The sequence below is a fragment of the Eutrigla gurnardus genome (assembly GCF_963514095.1).
Source record: "Eutrigla gurnardus genome assembly, chromosome: 1".
In the NCBI taxonomy this organism is placed as follows: Eukaryota; Metazoa; Chordata; class Actinopteri; order Perciformes; family Triglidae; genus Eutrigla; species Eutrigla gurnardus.
In genome coordinates this window covers 33,506,983-33,525,747 of record NC_139915.1, presented here as the reverse complement: position 1 = coordinate 33,525,747, position 18,765 = coordinate 33,506,983, and the positions used below count along the sequence as shown (strand labels likewise).

At 43.1% G+C, this 18,765-nt stretch overlaps 1 protein-coding gene across 1 annotated transcript; it reads left to right on the top strand.

Moving 5' to 3' along the window:
- The first annotated feature begins 787 nt into the window (after nt 1–787).
- LOC311014480 (high choriolytic enzyme 1-like) lies at nt 788–6,529 on the top strand. The gene is made up of 9 exons (XM_084011104.1): nt 788–940; nt 1,384–1,399; nt 1,528–1,578; nt 2,480–2,611; nt 2,736–2,856; nt 4,054–4,232; nt 4,730–4,811; nt 5,443–5,567; nt 5,689–6,529. Coding segments are annotated over exons 1-9 (762 nt in total). The 5' UTR covers nt 788–886; the 3' UTR covers nt 5,691–6,529.
- Nucleotides 6,530–18,765: the final 12,236 nt, after the last annotated feature.

The following is an 18,765-nucleotide window of genomic DNA, read 5'->3' as shown; positions in this document are numbered from 1 at the left end:
TAAAAACGTTTTCCACTTAAGAATGAATAAATATGATCAAAAATACCTCTAAAATACCACATGAAGACACCAACACGTTGAGGAAGTCAGGCTGTGATTTGGAGATTAGATTTTATAACGAGCACTTCTGGAAACTGTTAACAAAGCCTCTTATTGTCAGCCTACCAAGGAAAGTCCTCTTCCTCTTCACTACAATGGAATGGTTACTATGGAGATGAATATCATCCAAAAGTTGAGCTTGTTGGATCAACAAGAGTCTCAGCTTTCCTGTCAGACCCGGTTCATGTGAATCCAGGATTGTTCAGGGTGTGTAGAAATATGTAAATACAGAAAATAACACATTCATATAGACTGTGTCATAATTGTGTCTAAATGGATTCATTCATTCTCAATGGAAAGAAAAAATATTGTAGTTTTCACTTGAGATCCTCAGATCTGGCATCTCGTCATAAAATACGATTTAACACACGATGAGCTTAATAATAATATTTATAATAATAATAATTAATTGTATTTCTTGGCGCCAGCTTATAAAATTGCCCTTTCTGTTATTGATGCTCAGTAATAATGATGATTTAAAATCATCACGTAGAATAAAATAAAAATACTTTGCGTGTTATTTCGCTCCCGGCGATGCTTGACGTGAATACTTGTCTGATTACCTTCAATCACGCAGTCATCTGGATTCTTCTTCTTGAGCAGCTTCAGGTTGAGTGTTTGAGTGACAGGCGGATGAAAAGGTCAAACACACCCAGTGAGCCGCCTATAAAGCCAACGGACTCCTTCTTCATCAGGTGAACTCGTCTTCTGCTTCTCAGTGGATTCAGAGCTCACATTTAGACTTTCTTCTCCCGTGTCTGAAGTTCACCTGGAGAGGAGCATCGTCATGACGCCGGCTCTACTTTTCCTCCTCCTTCCTCTGGTTGTGGCGTTTCCTCCGGTGAGACTCTCACATTTACAGAATAGGAAGTGAAAGATAGGATAATATAAATACGGAAAATAAGAACAAATTTGAACTAAAAAAGAAATTTGATGAGCTTTGGTGCATTTTGAGACAATTCAGTTTTTATTATCATTTCATAATCCTTTAGGTTGGAGGAGTATTGAGTACAAGGTTTTTACCTTTTTTGATGATTTATTTGTAAATTATCTAAATGAGATCTTTAAACTGCTATTTTGTTGCTTTTTGGGTTTTCCTTGATTGTTTTGGTGTTTTATGGAAAACGCTTTGGCCTCTTAGATAAAAAAGTGCTATACAATTTAAAAAAAAACATAGTTTTTCTTTAATTACATGGAAACAAATTTTTTTCACACTTTAACATGTTTTCACTTGGCAGAAACAGAACCATCATAAAACATTGTTTTTGTGCCTTTGTGTTTCAGGGAGCACCACAAATAGGTGAGTTGAAGAATTCCTCCACTATCGAAGTCAAAGTTATCATCTTTTCGGTTCCTCTGGATTCACATCTGAGCTGTCAATCATGTGCAAGCCGCTCATGATTTCTGTTTTCATCCGTTTGCTTTCAGAAGAATCTTTGGACGTCTCTGAAATCATCGCCAGAGCCAACGCTGACATTTGTAAGATGAAAAAAACCCACAATTTGTCAACAAGCCCTCCAACTTATACGACCACAGTTGTCGTTGGTCCATGCACTCGAATACGACCTCTGGGAGCGTATTGCGGAGATTCTTCCGCAACGATAGTAGTGGTTAAGGTTAGGGTTAGGTCGACGTGTGGAGGCGGTCTCTGCCGATGATGCACGCGCGCGGGGGGGGGGGGGGGGGGTTAGGTTTAGGTCGACGTGTGGGGGGGGTCTCTGCCGATGATTGACGGGGGGCGCGCGGGGGGGGGGGGTAGCGCGGGGGGCGCGGGGGCGCGCGGGGGCGCGCGGGGGGGGGTAGCGCGGGGGGCGCGCGGGGGGGGGGGTGGGGGTGAGGGGGGGTTAGGGGGGGGTGTGGATAGGGGGGGGGGGGGGGTGGGGAGGGGGTGGGGGGAAGATGTCGTGGAATCGGGGTAGGTTTAGGTCGACGTGTGGGGGGGGGCGATCGTCTGAGACACCGGAGTGTCGATATTTACTTGACCGCTAGAGGGCGCGCTATTTTGAAACGTAACATATGGTCGTAATTCGGTGCTTGACACACGACCTATGTGGTCGTTTTCTCGAGGAGGACAGTCTGCAATTTGTCCGTTGGTTGATGTCAATCAACAGAAAATGATTTGTCACAGTTATGATAATCAATTAATGGTCATCTATCATGATGAAGTCATCTTGATGAATGTGAAGATTTGATTATTTTTTTCTATAAATGAAAATATTTTAATATTTAATATTTTAAAATTTGAAATTTTTTAACCTGTTTTTAAATTTTTTGTATGACAATATTTTTTACTTCAACAATGACTAAATATTAGCTGCCGCCTTGGCTCATTGGTCGATGCCCATCAAACGTGTACATTCCTGTTTATGTTGTTCCACAGCGACGCCCCTAGAGCACGGCGACATCGTACAAACCCTTCAACGGAACGCCGATCCCTGTGTGGCTAGCGGCTGCAAGTGGCCAAAAAGTAGACGTTACGTCTACGTGCCCGTCTCCATTGCCAAAGACTACAGTGAGTCAGGAATATATATATATATATATATATATATATATATATATATATATATGGGAATATTCTTTAAGGAAGGCGTGTTTATAGAGGACGCGTCTCAGCAGCCTGTTCTTTGTCTCTGCAGCCAGAAGAGAGCGTATCTTCATCATCCGAAGCCTGGTGACCTTCCACAGATCCACCTGCATCCGCTTCCGCTGGAGGAGGAACTGGCACAAGAATTACCTGCACTTCTTTTCTGGAACTGGGTAGGAACCAGGCGGCAACCATGGGTCCTGAAAAGTGAAGCCCATGCTGAAATGCCTTAAACTGTCATTCTCTGCCATGGCCACCAGGGGGCGGTTGTATAGAAGTCTATGAGAAAATGGTCCTACTTCTCTCTGCTGGCCACCAGGGGGCGACTCCTCTCTGGTTGTATAGAAGTCTATGAGAAAATGGTCCTACTTCTCTCTGCTGGCCACCAGGGGGCGACTCCACTCTGGTTGTATAGAAGTCTATGAGAAAATGGTCCTACTTCTCTCTGCTGGCCACCAGGGGGCGACTCCACTCTGGTTGTATAAAGTCTATGAGAAAATGGTCCTACTTCTCTCTGCTGGCCACCAGGGGGCGACTCCTCTCTGGTTGTATAGAAGTCTATGAGAAAATGGTCCTACTTCTCTCTGCTGGCCACCAGGGGGCGACTCCTCTCTGGTTGTATAGAAGTCTATGAGAAAATGGTCCTACTTCTCTCTGCTGGCCACCAGGGGGCGACTCCTCTCTGGTTGTATAGAAGTCTATGAGAAAATGGTCCTACTTCTCTCTGCTGGCCACCAGGGGGCAACTCCTCTCTGGTTGTATAGAAGTCTATGAGAAAATGGTCCTACTTCTCTCTGCTGGCCACCAGGGGGCGACTCCTCTCTGGTTGTATAGAAGTCTATGAGAAAATGGTCCTACTTCTCTCTTGATGTATTATCTCAGTAAACATTGTAAACATGAGTTTATGGTCTCAATCTCTAGTTTCAAGTCTTCTTCAATCCAGCATGATGTTCATTTAGTTCATTATGGTCCATTTAGAGTCCACCAGACCAGAAAGCAGGGGGCGGGGCTTACCTGCTGATTGACATGTCACTACCACGCTACCAATGTAGTTAGATACTAAGATTACTTTAACACTTAGCTGTAAATTATGAAGCTAACTTTGGTACACTCAATACAAACAACTGAGGTTGATGGGAATGTCGTTAGTTGTGCAAGTCATAAAAACAAAAGTACTGGACAAACTGAGATTTTGACCTGATGGTGGCACTAGATGGAAAGTCAGAACCCCATTTGGCTGCAGGACACTCAATCCAGTCGGCTAGGTAACTACAAAATCCCCCCCAAAAATACACGAAAGGGCCACGATCGATCGACGGCACCCATTGTTTGGTTCTAGGTTTTGACTGTGATTTCTCTGTGTGAGACAGGTGCTGGTCTTACCTGGGCCGTCAGATTGGAGGCCAGATGGTGTCCCTGAAGAAAAACGGTTGTCTGTACACCAGCACGGTGCAGCACGAGGTCCTCCACGCTCTGGGCTTCCACCACGAACACGTGCGCTCGGACCGCGACACCTATGTCTCCATCCTCACCGCCAACATCCAGCCAGGTCAAGACCTCCATCGCATCACAGTCCTGATCCACGCGTTCAGCTTCATCATAGGAAACCGGACTCGCTTTAGGTTTTTAGAGATGTTTCACCGTTTTTATCCAAGAGGCTTCTTTAGGTGTAACTGACTTTCCAAAATCCTAAAGCAAGTCCAGTTGCCTACGAAGAAGCTTCTAAAGATGACTGAGTAGCTAGTTGTACAATTATGAGGACAAAGAGTCTCCAATAACACATAATAACGTCTATTAGCATGCTAGCAGCTCGCAAAAGGCTGTAAAACGCAATCAAAGAGAAAAACAACTTTACAAAAATTGCAAAAAATTGAATTTAAAATCTATTAATGCGAATCCAAAGTTTTGGCAAATAAAACCAACAAGGCTTTCGGATTCGCAAACAAAACCTTTGTTCCACATGTAAGTGAGACAGGAAGATGTTTTGACATATGAAGTAATAAACTACTATAAGTTTTAATGCCGTGCTTTAATATCTTTGTGCAGGAAAGGAAAGTAACTTCGCCAAGCGGCCGACTAACAACTTGGGCACCGCCTACGACTTCAAGTCCGTCATGCACTACAGCAAGTGAGTGTTCGTTTGCATCATTTCTGAATGTCAAGTCGTGGAAGATTAAAGCTTATGGCTTCTTGACTAAAGAGACGCTAATAATAAAGTTGTCTGCTGTGCTAGCAGCTCTGTGACGTGAAAAAACCTGTTTTATTTGTAAATCCTAAAGTTTTGTCTGCGATAATGTGGACAAAGTACTAATCTTTTACTTAAGTAAAAGCATACTTTTGACAAAAATGTAAAATGTAAAAATCCTGCATTCAAGATTGTAATCAAGCAAGAATTAAGCATCAAAATAGACTCAAATTACCGAAAGTAAAAGAACGGCCCGTTTCAGATTCACATAGATGAATTATAATACTGGATTAAATTAGCGACGCTTTAATGTGTTCACTACTTTATACATGACTGTTTTAACGTATAAATACATTATTAGTTGATTAACATTTGTGTCCATGATCTAAATCTGGGGAGAAACTCAATAAATGTACAATATTTGTGTAAAAGTGGCTTTTAATGTAGCATCAAATGGAAATAGGCCTAATACTCAAGTAAAGTATAATTGTACTTGAGTACGTACACTACTATGTAGTGAGTTCAGAGCCAGTGTTTGTGCTGTAAACCAACAACGTTGCGTTCGCTCCTCAAGGTTCGCCTTCTCCAATAACCGCGAGCCGACGATCATCGCCAAGAGCGACCCCGACCTCAACTTTGGATTCGCCAGAACGATGAGCGCCAACGACATCGCCCGCATCAACAAGCTCTACCAATGCTGTGAGTGGGGAAACCAATATTCTCTGAAACTGTAAAGCATCTGATTGGTTACTAAAACAGGAAGTGGGAATTAAATATCTGAGATATCAATGAGAATCTCATTGTTTTGTTTCCGAACCAGAACGTTGGCAAAGGATGGAACGACTCCGACTCCAGATACTTGGACTTCCTGCTTGTCATGATCACACCCAACGCTCGGATCAGATCTGTAAAACCAGGAAATGAGTCAGCGTTTTTTTACTTCCTGTTCTTTTCTTGAAGTCGATGTTTTTTTTTTTTTATGTGTGTTTTTGGTTCTAAGGTCTGTGGTTTATGTCAGCTACGTTTTGTTCAACAACATAAAATATGTCGGCAATTATCACACTTGCGAATTTTGCTAAAAAAGTAAGAGTAAACGTACGTTTCGAGTGGTGTTCATTAGCGAAGATTATCTTGCTGAACATAAACGTGAGTATCATCATGGTTGTTTGCCACAGATCTTATTTTCCTTATATTCCCCAAAAAAAAATCCCATTTGGCTTTTTGTCGGGGGATCGGTTGCGATGCTAATTTCCTTGTTGGCCTACAAAACTATAGAAAGTCATTATTGTTGGTGTTTTCTACTGATGCGGATCCTTGAGTGCAATATCTTTATGTTTATGGGGCAAGTTGCAATTAAAAAAAAAAAAAAAAACATTCTACAGCCCTACTCACAATGCACATTTTACAATTTTCATATTTTCACATGCTCAAAGAACAACTATCTCAGTATAGTAAAATAAATCATACATATGTGCTTCTATGGTTGTGTACAGACACAAACAGGAAAGTGAGTAATAATCCAAATATCTTCCAATACTTTTTGTTGTTTTGGTCTTTTTGGGTGTACTGGATATTTCTCTTTCTGTGGTTTATAGTCGGTGACTTTATATTCATCTCTGCAGTGAAATAAGCAATAATAATAAAAATCTATAAGCATAAAACAGGTTGTGATTGTATACTTCCACCAATAGGGGGCAGTACTCCTCAATGGTTTTAACAGGATGCACAGCAGAGTTGGATCATGTTCACTGCTCTGTTTTACTGTATGAGTGTTTATGTACATTGATGTCTACGGACTTCAGCACCTGTTCTGCTTAAAAAGCACGTTGAGAAACAACGGGAGAATTTCTCTCACCATCACGACTATGTTACTATGCATTTATATGAAAATACGTCACATTTTATGCTCTATAGTTTCTCTTTTTTTGTGGCTTTAGTCGATTTGGTGCATTAGCAGAAAGTGTTTTATTTTTTCCCAGTAGTGGAGGAAGAAATACTATTTTACACTAGTTAAAGTACCAGAACAACAATATAAAGACATTCCACTAGAAGTCAAATCAAATCTGCTGAAGTAAAAGAGCGTATCGTCAGCAAACGTCCTCACACAGTTTGGTAGTTTAGTGAAGTGGTTCTCATGTTTGGGGGCGGAGCCTCCAACAGCTCAGAAAATAATCTGCAGGGTTGTGAAATATCGGAGCTCCCAACTGTCAAAACAACTCATGTACATGTGAGACACGATACGGCGCCCTGAAATAGACACTTTAAATCAAATAAAGCTGCAACAACCCAAGACTGAGACGTAGCGGTTTAATCTCGAAACGAGTCGGGCTGCAGGATATGAGGAAATTACACCATAACGCTATTGATTATTGCGATAACGATTTCACTTGTGATAAATTAACAGATATTCATGTTTCAGCTTCAATAAATTACTTGAATTAAAACAACAAAAGGAAAATAATTTCCAACATTCCTTTATCGAACAAATTGAACTCAAGTTTTTATATATAAAACTATCTCGGCGCACAGGTGGCCAAGTGGTTAGAGCGCATGTCATGTACGCAGGTACGCATAAGCAGCCGACCCCGGTTCGAATCCCAGCCAGAGGTCCTTTGCTGCATGTAAAAACCTCCTCTCTCTCTCCTGTCTTTCCTATCTGTCCACTGCTAATAAAAGGCGTCTATGCCTGAAAAAATCCTTGAAAAAAAAAAAAACAATCTGAAAAGTATCCTAATTAGTAAGGATATTTTAGATAAATTTAGTTTAGACTAGTCTAAAAGGTAGAAAACACTAAAAACTTGAAGACTTTAAATTGAGTCCAAAAAGTAGTTGTATTGATCCATGTAATCCCATTTTTCAGTAACCAGTTGGAATTATTTTTATTTTTAATTCTTTATTGAACATGTTAAAAAAAATAATAATAATACAAATTAAATAGAGCGTATGAGCAGATCCTCAGAATCCTAAGTAATAAATACATGACTCAAAATAATATGGTTCATGTTCAAAAGGGATAGGAAAAAGTTCAACTTTTCTGTTCCTACCCCCTCTTATTTTTTATAATTATTCATAATTATTAATCATAAACAGATTAAAAATTCAGTTTGAATCAGCCGGTATCTGATATTGAGAATATTTATTTGAAATGCTGCTGAATATGTGCGACGTTAGGAAACCTTATCGACTTCCAACCTGCTGGCAAAAGTGAGTGTTTGTATGGCACCTCTGGTGGACAGGTGGGGAACTGCAGGTCAGACATGCACTGTGAGTGTGGGAGAGTGATAAGAGGCTGCAGCTGACGGAGGAAAAATACACCAGTCGTGACAGAGACGTCTGCACAGACAAACAATCGTTTTTTCCAGTCCAAACCACGCGTCTTCGCCATGAACATTTTTAGGTGCTTAGAAAGCAAAATATTCCCCGACTTCATCAGCGACTGGCAGCGAGGATGGTCCACACAAACACACCGTCTCTGTTTATCCGACTGAAGTGACTCATCGCTCAGCGGCGCCGCCACTCGTCTCTCAGCTCAGCGTCCTCTCGTCGCGTCCCTGGCAAAAAAAACTAAATGAGGAGGATTTATTTTTATTTTGTGCCAGCGGCCTTCTCCAGAGAAAGCTTTATTTTGAGAGTCATCCCTCTCATCTGATCGGCTGCAGGCCTTCACACACTCACACGGAGGGAAAATGTGTACAGACAAACAGCAGCAATCCCTACAGCGTGTGTGTGTGCGTCTCCTGGTAAATATTACATGCCTCTTGAGCCCATGTGATCAATGGTTTTCTGGGCTGTATTTCCTCATAAGCAACATAAACAACTCAGAGATTATTCAAGCAGGACGAGTTTTTTTTTACTACGACAGATTGTGTAAATATCAGCTGATCCGTTGACGCAAAGTAATTTAGCTTTGAAAGGGCACACGTGTCATTTTTAATTATAGATATTCCACTCTGCATCATCACGTTTTGCCTGTTAGCGATCAGCCGGCAGGTCAGAAGTATCTAATCTAAGAGACTCTGAGTCTTTTCAAAATAAACTTCACGTTATATTCACAGGAAGTTCGGTTTAGACAACAAAAAACACTTTGTTCCAAAGGAGTTCCACAGAAACTCTTCAACTGCTTCAAACGCCTCCATTCAAATCTTCCCTTTTCTCCTGTAACGTGATGATGTCACCAGCTCATTAGCATAATATCCGTCCAGCCGCTAGTTAGCCCCGCCCTCAAAATAAAGCGACTAACGCACATGGCTCTATGTGGAGAAGACAAACGGAAACGTCCTTCTGGACTTCTAGAGGACGAGGAGCTGAAGAACGAGAGGCTGACCAATCAGAGCCGACTGGGCTTTTTGGGAGGGAGGGGCAGGAGGTGAAACAGTGTTTCAGAGCTGCTGCAGCACAGCCTGATGGGTAAAAAAAATTGTGCTTTTTGAGCATTAAAGCATGTAAACATGTTCTATAAGACCATCGTCCTGAAAGAACCACATATCTGATCCGAGAGGCTTTTTACATATATTTTTTTATATAGTGCTTTTTTGAACACAAAGACGCTTGATTTACCTGAAGATGTGGGACGATTTTTCTTCATCATTCAGTTCGTCACAAACAACACATCTGGAGATACGTGGTTTTCACTGAGAGGAGGGGGGATGATGTACTGTAAAATAAAAAGTAACTAAAGCTGCATAACATAGGATATTCTCATGTTCAAGTGCTTTAACGTGAGTACGTTTAGTCATCCCTGTGATCCCGTACACACAAGTGTGTTTCTGCTGCAGCGTTTGACAGGAACGCGTTATTCCACCAGTTTCCCATGAGGCTTTGCCTCTCGTACGCCGACGCCTCCTGGGAGTTCGTAGCTCCATGTATCGGATTTCTGCAGAATTCTGGAAAAACAAACACAACGGAGAACCGACGCACGACGGCATTTTGTTTAAAGACTGGTGAGGTGTGGTTGTGTTTGAAGCGTCTCGGCTGCTCTCGGGTCAGTGAGACGCTCTTGTTTAATTTGCCTCCAGGTTTAGGAGGCGGGATTCGTCTCTGCAGGCGAGTGGGCGGCGGGAGGAGGAAAAAAAACCTTTATTCATCGCCAAACGGTGACCTTTAAGGTGACGAACGAATGTGGAGGTATGATTTATACAGGTGTGTGTGTGTGTGTGTGTGTGTGTGTGTGTGTGCCAGGAGGTTGGGAGAAACATCTTTCTCTCACTCTCACACACACACACACACACACACACACACACACATGGGTCTATTTGTGTGTGGAGGAGTAAAGATGAACGGCTGGTATCTTAGCAACAGCACGTTAACGGAGGAGAGAGGAGAATGTGTCGGTGAAGGTGGATGATGTACCAAACTACTGATACACACACACACACACACACACACACACACACACACACACACACACACACACACACACACACACACACACACACACACGTCAACACTCACCACTAATGGGGTATCTTGTAGCCGGAGCCCCAGGACGGCAGACAAATGGTTTTCTGTTTGAGTAATCTGATGTTCAGACCCGACTCACACACTTGTTTCATGTTTTCGGCACCGTTTCTCTAAAACGGCTGCCGACATTTCTTTGATTGAAAACCACAGTCTGTAAACAGGAAGTGGACATCGTCTCGATCAGGCTCAAGACCTCTGAAGTGAAGAAGCAGAAAAGCACAATGGGTCTTTAAACACAGAATTAATTTTGATTTAACTTTGATCCCTTTTTTGAGTCAAACAATCTAAATCTGTAGCTTTGGCCCGTCATGATTTGACGATGCCTCCTCTCCTCTCCAGGTGTCTGTCTCACTTTCTCCATCTCACACCTTCACAAACACACTTCTGAGAGCTGCTGCTCTCTGCCGAGGTGTGAATGGGATTCAGCTTCTCCAGGGGCCGAAGGAAGACGAAGACGACGCACAGATGGATGAACCGAACACTGACGGGAGGGAGGAGAGTGACGGAGGTTCTGTGACGGGGATCTGACCTCATTCTGAAGGAAGGAAGAAGAAAGAAGATGCAGAAACAAAAAACAAAGCTATAGTATAAATAATAACTATAGCTTCCTGCTGGATCAAGAACAACTGACCACTGACACACTAACATCTCATTCTTATTCATATAACATAGTATATACTTGACATTTAAAGCTCATTTTAAAATATCTGAAATTAATATATCACCCATTAAGTCAACTTTCCACAAGTTTGTATTCTACATATCTAAACAAACACTTGCATGAAGTTGGAGAGATATGGAGTGTGAATAAGAAGTGGACGTCGTCATGGTGACGTCACCCGTTGGTTTGTGGACTACGGTTTTGAACAACCAGTAGAAGGAAGTGACCATATTTGGACTGTGGAGGAGCGACGGGTGGATCTGATGACCACCAGCTGCAGAGCGGCACCCTTACAGGATCTGGATCCATGTGGATTCTGGTGTGAAGCTGCTAACAAAGTTAGCTTCATAATTCAAGGTTGAACGTCACAGCTAAGTGTTTAAGTCATCTTAGTAGCTAACTAGCATTGGTAGCATGGTAGCGACCTTTCAATCAGCAAGTAAGCCCCGCCCCCTAAAGCATCCCCTGCTTTCTGGTCTGGTGGACTCTAAATGGACCTGTCAATCAGTAGGTAAGCCCCGCCCCCTCAGGAACAGACTACAACGGACGGTCAGGACCCCAAAGTCAAGCGCTACAGAACACTTGTTGTCGGTTGTCAGGGTGACAGCACAAGTCAGTAGCCCAGAAAGTGATGTCACAGCTCACCTGGAAGAGAGGCCGATGTCTTGCTAGTTAGCTAGGTAGCTAGTTAGCGAGGTAGCTTGTACTTCTCCGGGGCGGTGAGGAGGGACCGTCAGAACCTCATTTTCTGTAACCGGTGTAGCATTAAAGCATGGTGGAATTAGCAAGCTAGCTAACTAGCCAGCTGTCCACTAATAAGGTAGCTAGCTGCTAATATTACAAACAGTATAACATTACTGTTTTAATGTTACACCTACAGAAAATGACAAACAAAATTGTCCCGTGTCGCCATGGCAACGGTCCACATAAAAATGTAATAGGAATTCCCCTTCTACTCCTATTTTATTGCTATGATACAGACATTTTATTTTCTTGTTATCAGCTTTCTTTCTCTGTGAGAGATGCAAAAAAGTCAAATTCCTTGTGTGGCTGATTCTTATTCTGCTTCTTCAACACCGTCACGTTCAATGGCATTTGACCTTTGTAGCTCATAGGTCACATGATCTAATGGAGCCACATCAAAGGTCGGAGTGTGTTTTAGAGTCTAGAGTCACCGCGGTTCTCCAGAGACTCCATGCTCACTGAGTCACACCCACTTTTCAGATACCAAATCAATGTCTGAACAAAAGAAAGAAGCTCTGCGAGACACCGATAGAAAAAAAAACGCTGCCTCTGGACATTTTACATAAATCCGCAGGAACGCTGCTTTGTTTTATCCGTGGGAAGAAGATGTGAGGAATCTGCAATGGGGGGGGGGGGGTCCTTTAAAAGACATTTCAAAGCGAGGCGGTGAAGGTGAGGAGGAGAGGAAGTGTTCAGAGAGGAAGAAGGTCCTCTGGCACTGAGCAATATCCTTCTCCCACTGGGTGTCATTACAGATCGGAGTCTGTGATCGGTGGCTTTAAACGGGCCACACACACACACACACACACACACACACAGCTTAGCCACCGGACACCATCAGACCGCCATTACACGAGTATTAAAACATACATTTTCAATTCGGTTTGACTTCAAAAAGGCAGCTGGACTGTTTTTAATGTAAAATATTGATTTCCAGCTCAGTTTTTAAATGTGAAGATGAGTCTGTGAGGCTAACGCCTTTTAGTCGATGCTTACTTCCTGATGTCAAGCACTCATTTGGTGTTCTGGGGGCAGGGCTTTGAACAGAGGTCTGAATGAAGGGGGCGGGGCTTTGAACAGAGGTCTGAACAAAGGGGCGGGGCTTTGAACAGAGGTCTGAACGAAGGGGGCGGGGCTTTGAACAGAGGTCTGAACGAAGGGGGCGGGACTTTGTCGGTTCGGTGATGCGTTCAAAGTAAATAAATAAATATCTGTTGGTGTTTTCCAAATGACCTACTCAACCTTTAAGCACAACACTTTATAACAGATTTCGAAGGCGTCGGATCAGGAAAAACATGTATGTCATTTAGTTTGGAGGATTTATTGACGTCAGACAGAAACGGTAAACGGAATCAGAAGTGTATAAATACATCGTGCGGAGGCAGCGTTGCTGGAACCTTCTTCTCACATCGTTAAACACATTCTGCCTTGTTAGCGAAACACAGGAGGGAGGAAGGAAAGTAAACAACAACACGGTGGTGCAGCAGGCCTCTTTACGGGAGTGTGTGTGTGTGTGTGTGAGTGAGTGAGTGTGTGTGTATGAGTGAGTGTGTATGTGAGTGTGTGTGTGTATGAGTGTGTGTGTGTGTGTGTGTGTGTGTGTGTGTGTGTGTGTGTGTGAGTGTGTGTGTGTGTATGCATGTGTGTGTATGTGTGTGTATGAGTGAGTGTGTATGTGAGTGTGTGTATGAGTGTGTGTGTGTATGAGTGAGTGTGTGTATGAGTGAGTGTGTATGTGAGTGTGTGTATGAGTGTGTGTGTGTGTGTGTGTGTGTGTGTGTGTGTGTGTGTGTGTGTGTGTGTGAGTGTGTGTGTGTGTATGCATGTGTGTGTATGAGTGTGTATGAGTGTGTGAGTGTGTATGAGTGTGTGAGCACGTGTGTGTGTGTGTGTATGAGTGTGTATATGAGTGAGTGTGTATGTGTGTGTGTATGAATGAGTGTGTATGTGCGTGTGTGTGTGTATGAGTGTGTGTGTGTGTGTGTGTGTGTGTATGAGTGTGTATATGAGTGTGTGTGTGTGTATGTGTGTGTGTGTGTGTATGAGTGTGTATATGAGTGTGTGTGTGTGTGTATGTGTGTGTGTGTGTATATGAGTGTGTGTGTGTGTGTGTGTGTGTGTGTGTGTGTGTGTGTGTCTGTGTCTGTGTCTGTGTGTGTCTGTGTCTGTGTGTGTGTGTGTGAGTGTGTGTGTGTATGAAGGTAAATCGATGTCAAAACACTTAGAAAGATGCGCAGCAGCGTGTGTGTGAACGCATGGTTATTTGTTATGCGTGCGTGCGTGCGTTGTCGTGCGCAGGTTGTATGTCACGCGTAACAAGAAGCTGCGTACATATGAAGCAGCGTGCGCACGTCTGTCTGTCACTGTTTGACAAATGTTGTTACGCGTTCACACGCACGTGCGGTCGCAGATTCTGATGCTGCGCGGCCGGAATTGATCTGCTGTGCGCACCTACTCCGCGTAACTTGAACGCGTAATGTAGTTGGCCTGTTCATTTCAGTCAACCAGGGGAGGCAACTACATTACACGCTCATGTTACGCGGAGTAGGTGCGCACAGCAGATCAACTTCCGGCCGCGCAGCATCAGAATCTGCGACCGCACGTGCGTGTGAACGCGTAACAACATTTGTCAAACAGTGAGAGACAGACGTGCGCACGCTGCTTCATATGTACGCAGCTTCTTGTTACGCGTGACAGAGTCTGCGCACGTCGTTTCCGCGTACATGTGAGCGCCTGACAAAAATGTTCAATTATCTTCATGCGAGCGTTAATGCGTGCGATCGCCAAAAAACGCATGAATGTTACGCGTAGTTACTCCGCGTAATGTGATCACAGGCGTGCAGCAGCCATCACGCGTGAACGTGCGCGTGAACGCGTGACCATTATAAGTCAATGAGGAAACTACATTACACGTCAGGCGCTGTCTGCTGCACAGGCGTCAAAGCACGCGGGTGTGACGCGTTCAGTTGATAGTTGCGCAAGTAATATGAAACGATTCTGACGCCATAGTGTGTGTATGAGTGTGTATATGAGTGTGTGTGTGTGTATGTGTGTGTGTGTGTGTGTGTGTGTGTGTGTGTGTATGAGTGTGTATATGAGTGTGTGTGTGTGTGTGTATGTGTGTGTGTGTGTATATGAGTGTGTGTGTGTGTATGTGTGTGTGTGTGTGTGTATGAGTGTGTATATGAGTGTGTGTGTGTGTGAGGATGAGGAGGTTGGCTGGTCCTGGATCAGGGACTAGATCTGCAGAGTGTCTGCCTGCTCCAGCTCTCTAATTGGACTCGGAGGAGAGCGAGGATCGGCCCGCGGGCCTCGGATTATGCTGATATATGCCATATATCGCCGCGGCAACATTCCTATCTCATATCTGGATCTGTCGCCGGCCTGCGGGTCGATGGCGGCGGCAAAGTCAAGCGTAGCGGAGCATCGGGGCCGACCGTCGATCTAAGATCTTCTCCACGAGCTCGGCTTTGAGTTTGTTTTACAATTTTATTTTACAAATCTGTCCTCAGGGACGAAACGCACACAATCACAGTGAAAAGACTAATAATCACAGGTTTACTTCCCGTCATCTCAACATGTAGGATAACGCTGCCATCAGGCTTTTCTTTGGCTTCTGACACCATGTACGCTGTTGGTTTAATAATTTCATGTGTAGACATATTTTTATCTTGCAGTGCATTTTATTTATTTTATAACTTTATCTTTCTATTGTGTACTTCATCTTTTTATCGTGCTTCTATTGTGTTATTTATTGTGTTTCATCTTGTTGAGCAGCATTTTGGAAAACCTTGTGTTTGTTAAAATCAAAAAATACAAATCGAATCAAAAGAAGTTTGGTTTATAAATGTAGAGAAAACTTGGTGGTTAAAATGTAACGAGAACCAAGAAAATAATATTTATGAATATTAATGTTTTAAACATGCGCTTTACAGTTTGGCTCCTTGTTAGATCTCAACCAATCCTCTTATGAAAAAGTTATTTTTTTGCGAATTTTTCTAGAAGCGTCCAGCAACACGAGTGATCAGTGCAACTAGTTCAGACCAGCAACAAAACTACCTGGTTTGGGTGGAAATAAGTCAGAAGTATTTGCAACCATATTCACAATTATATTCACAATTATATACGGTAAGCAGCGTCTCTCTCTGTGTGTTCGGTAGCTGTTTTGCAAATGAAGAAAGTCGCATTTGTCATATAACTGTTACGGGATAAGAAAACAGAAGAAAATACTGAATTAGAAGGACGACACGATCAAGAGTCTCTACGACGCGACGACGTCTGGCACCAGGATGTAACGGTACTCACGCCGACAACAGGTCTCGCTCCTTGTTTCTCTTCCCGGCCGATAAAAAGAGTTGCTGGAGGAAAACATCAGCTAAGATCACTTTACATTAGTGACAGAACGAAGCTATGTTAGCGATTTAGCTAGCGAGACGGGCTAACGGCTAGCCCGGGCTAACGACTTTCAAAATTATCTTTTAAATTGTCAAACATATAATTCATGGCGCAATTTAAACTGAATCAAAGAAATATTTGTTGACGTACATATTTTATCCAAAATAAGGTCTCGTGGGAGAACACGGAAGGGGCGGGACTTTGCATCTCTCTGCAAACGTAACATACGATACGGTAAAACCGTATCAATAAATATTTAATCCTGCGACCAAACGTACGTAATAATGCGTTCCGCTCTACTCGACACATCGGATACATGATGAACTAACGTGTCCTCGTTTGACACGGTGACGCTGATGAGTGGATTCACAGCTCTGGAGCCGCCGGGTGTTTGATGCCGGAGCCGCTCGCCCTCCATCACATCCGGGGATCACTTTAAATTCAACCTGTGTGGTTGTCTTTTAATTTGTCTGGGTGTCAACGGATGTTTGTGTGTGTCTTTGTTTCAGGATGCAAAACAAACTGAGCTCATTATGTTGCCAAGGTGGGCTGGCCTTGGTTTCTCCTCTACGAGACTCTTTAAAACCTATGGGGGTCCGTAGGGGCCCTCAGACCGGGCACAACAAATCATGTAGACTTGATTTGCTCTTTAATGAGGATTCCTCTGCAGGAGTTGTGGGGTGTTTTTATTTTGTGTGTGCGTTTATGCATGAAGATCAATTTAGGTGCCCGAGAGACTGGAAGACCGGTGGCCAGTCGATAGTCTCAGGACCAGGAGCCGAGGCTCGGCGGCTTCAGATGCTCCCGTCAGCTCTGATCAGCCTGATGGAGCAGAATGAGGCGAGCAGGCCAACAATGTGCCACGAGGGTTACCGCGCTATCAGGAAAACCAATATCTATCTGCCGAGTCTCAGCTCGGGGATATATTGCTGGTCTCCTGGGAAACTTTTTTTTTTTATTGCTGTGTTTTGGGAGATTTTCATGACTATCAGCTGAAGTGGAGCCCTGTGTTGAAGAGTCTACGGCCACAAAGGCGGATCTCCTTTCAAGCCAGTTTTATGCATATAGCCTCAAAAATCACAGCTTCTAAAGGACGCTGTGAAACGTGAGTTGCCACTTTTCTAAAAATAAAATAAATGTGGGGGACATTTGTTCTTGAAGTATCCCAAAATGAGTTTCACAGAAACGGGGAGAAAAAATGTGTTTCCCTGGAAACGTAATTGCGAGCGCAGTTTTCTAGTACGGGTGTCTTTTAAAAGGTTTCCACAGATCGTAGAAAAAAAGATCTTTTCAGAAATAATTCCCGATAGAATCCTCTAGTTTTCAATTTGAAGTTATTATTTTATTATCTACTACAGATTTGAAGCCTCGGTTGGCCATCTTGGTTTCTTTTTGTAAGTGTGTATGTGTATGAGAGGGCGGAGCCAAGTACAACCGATCACATCACGAGATGTTTAATTAATTTGCACGTGTGTGAAAACACACTGAAAGGGTTAAAGTTGTAAGTCTCGATATATAGATGCTAATAAAGGGGGAAATTAACGGTAAGGACCGCAGATATGTATGAAATGTAGAATATAGTTATGTATGTAAAATAATAAATCTTCAGGGAGGGAATATTTATTCTATAAAGCATACATTTGTGGTATAATTTGACAAAATACAGACAGTAAACGCACCGCATGGGATTTTACTCAGTTTTTCCAATCACTGCCGTATTTGGCAGCATTTACAGTATCTAAACCTGCTTGATTTTGGACCTTTTGATCGAGAAGCAAAGTGCGTTGATGTTCAGGACGACACGTCTTCGTACTCGTTAATTCCCACGGTAACGTGTTGGCGGTCAGCCAGCCTATCAGAGAGCCGCTGCAGAGCAGCTCGGGGAGCCCCGTCTTTACTCAGCAGCAGCAGAGACGTGCTGACCTTGAGAAAATCTGAAGTCAAGAACCAAACCCGTTTCTTTTAAAGTAACTTGGAGTTGAGGAAGGCGTTGTTCCTGGCTCATCTACATACATCATTGGCGTTTATCATCATCATCATGGCCAACAACAGGCGCTGGGTTTGTTCTTTCTGCTGTGTGACTGAGACCACTGTGCAGCTATATTTAGTTTTGCCAGCCTGCTCCATAAAAACAGACCTAATGATAAAACTGGAGCAGCCCACAGTGACGGAGCCCCTTGCAACCTCGAGCAGCGCTCTCCGAAGCCCTTGATGTTAATAATAACAACCCCCAAAAAACCTGCGAAAATCATTTTCCAACAACACACTCCGCCGTGGAAGATCAGCTCAACGCCCAACGCATTCGTCTGCAGAATGTTAGGAAACAGAACGCTCATCTAAAATCTGGATTTTAGGTCCCAGAATATAAGAAAAATAAACTTTCCCAGTTTTTAATCCTGCATCTGTGATACTTGTTCATTTACCTCTTGTTGTATGCCAAATATCTATATAGGCCAACAAAAATAAGTATTTTTACACCAAATCCCCTCATCTGAAATGTTTGACGATTCATGCTGCACTCAGGGATATTTAAAGTCCAGCTGAAACAGCATTTCAAGAACTTCTCTAACTCTGTGCTGTTAAAAGTTGCAGATTGATTGATGGATTCATCTTATTGGTTGAATTTGGTTGATACGG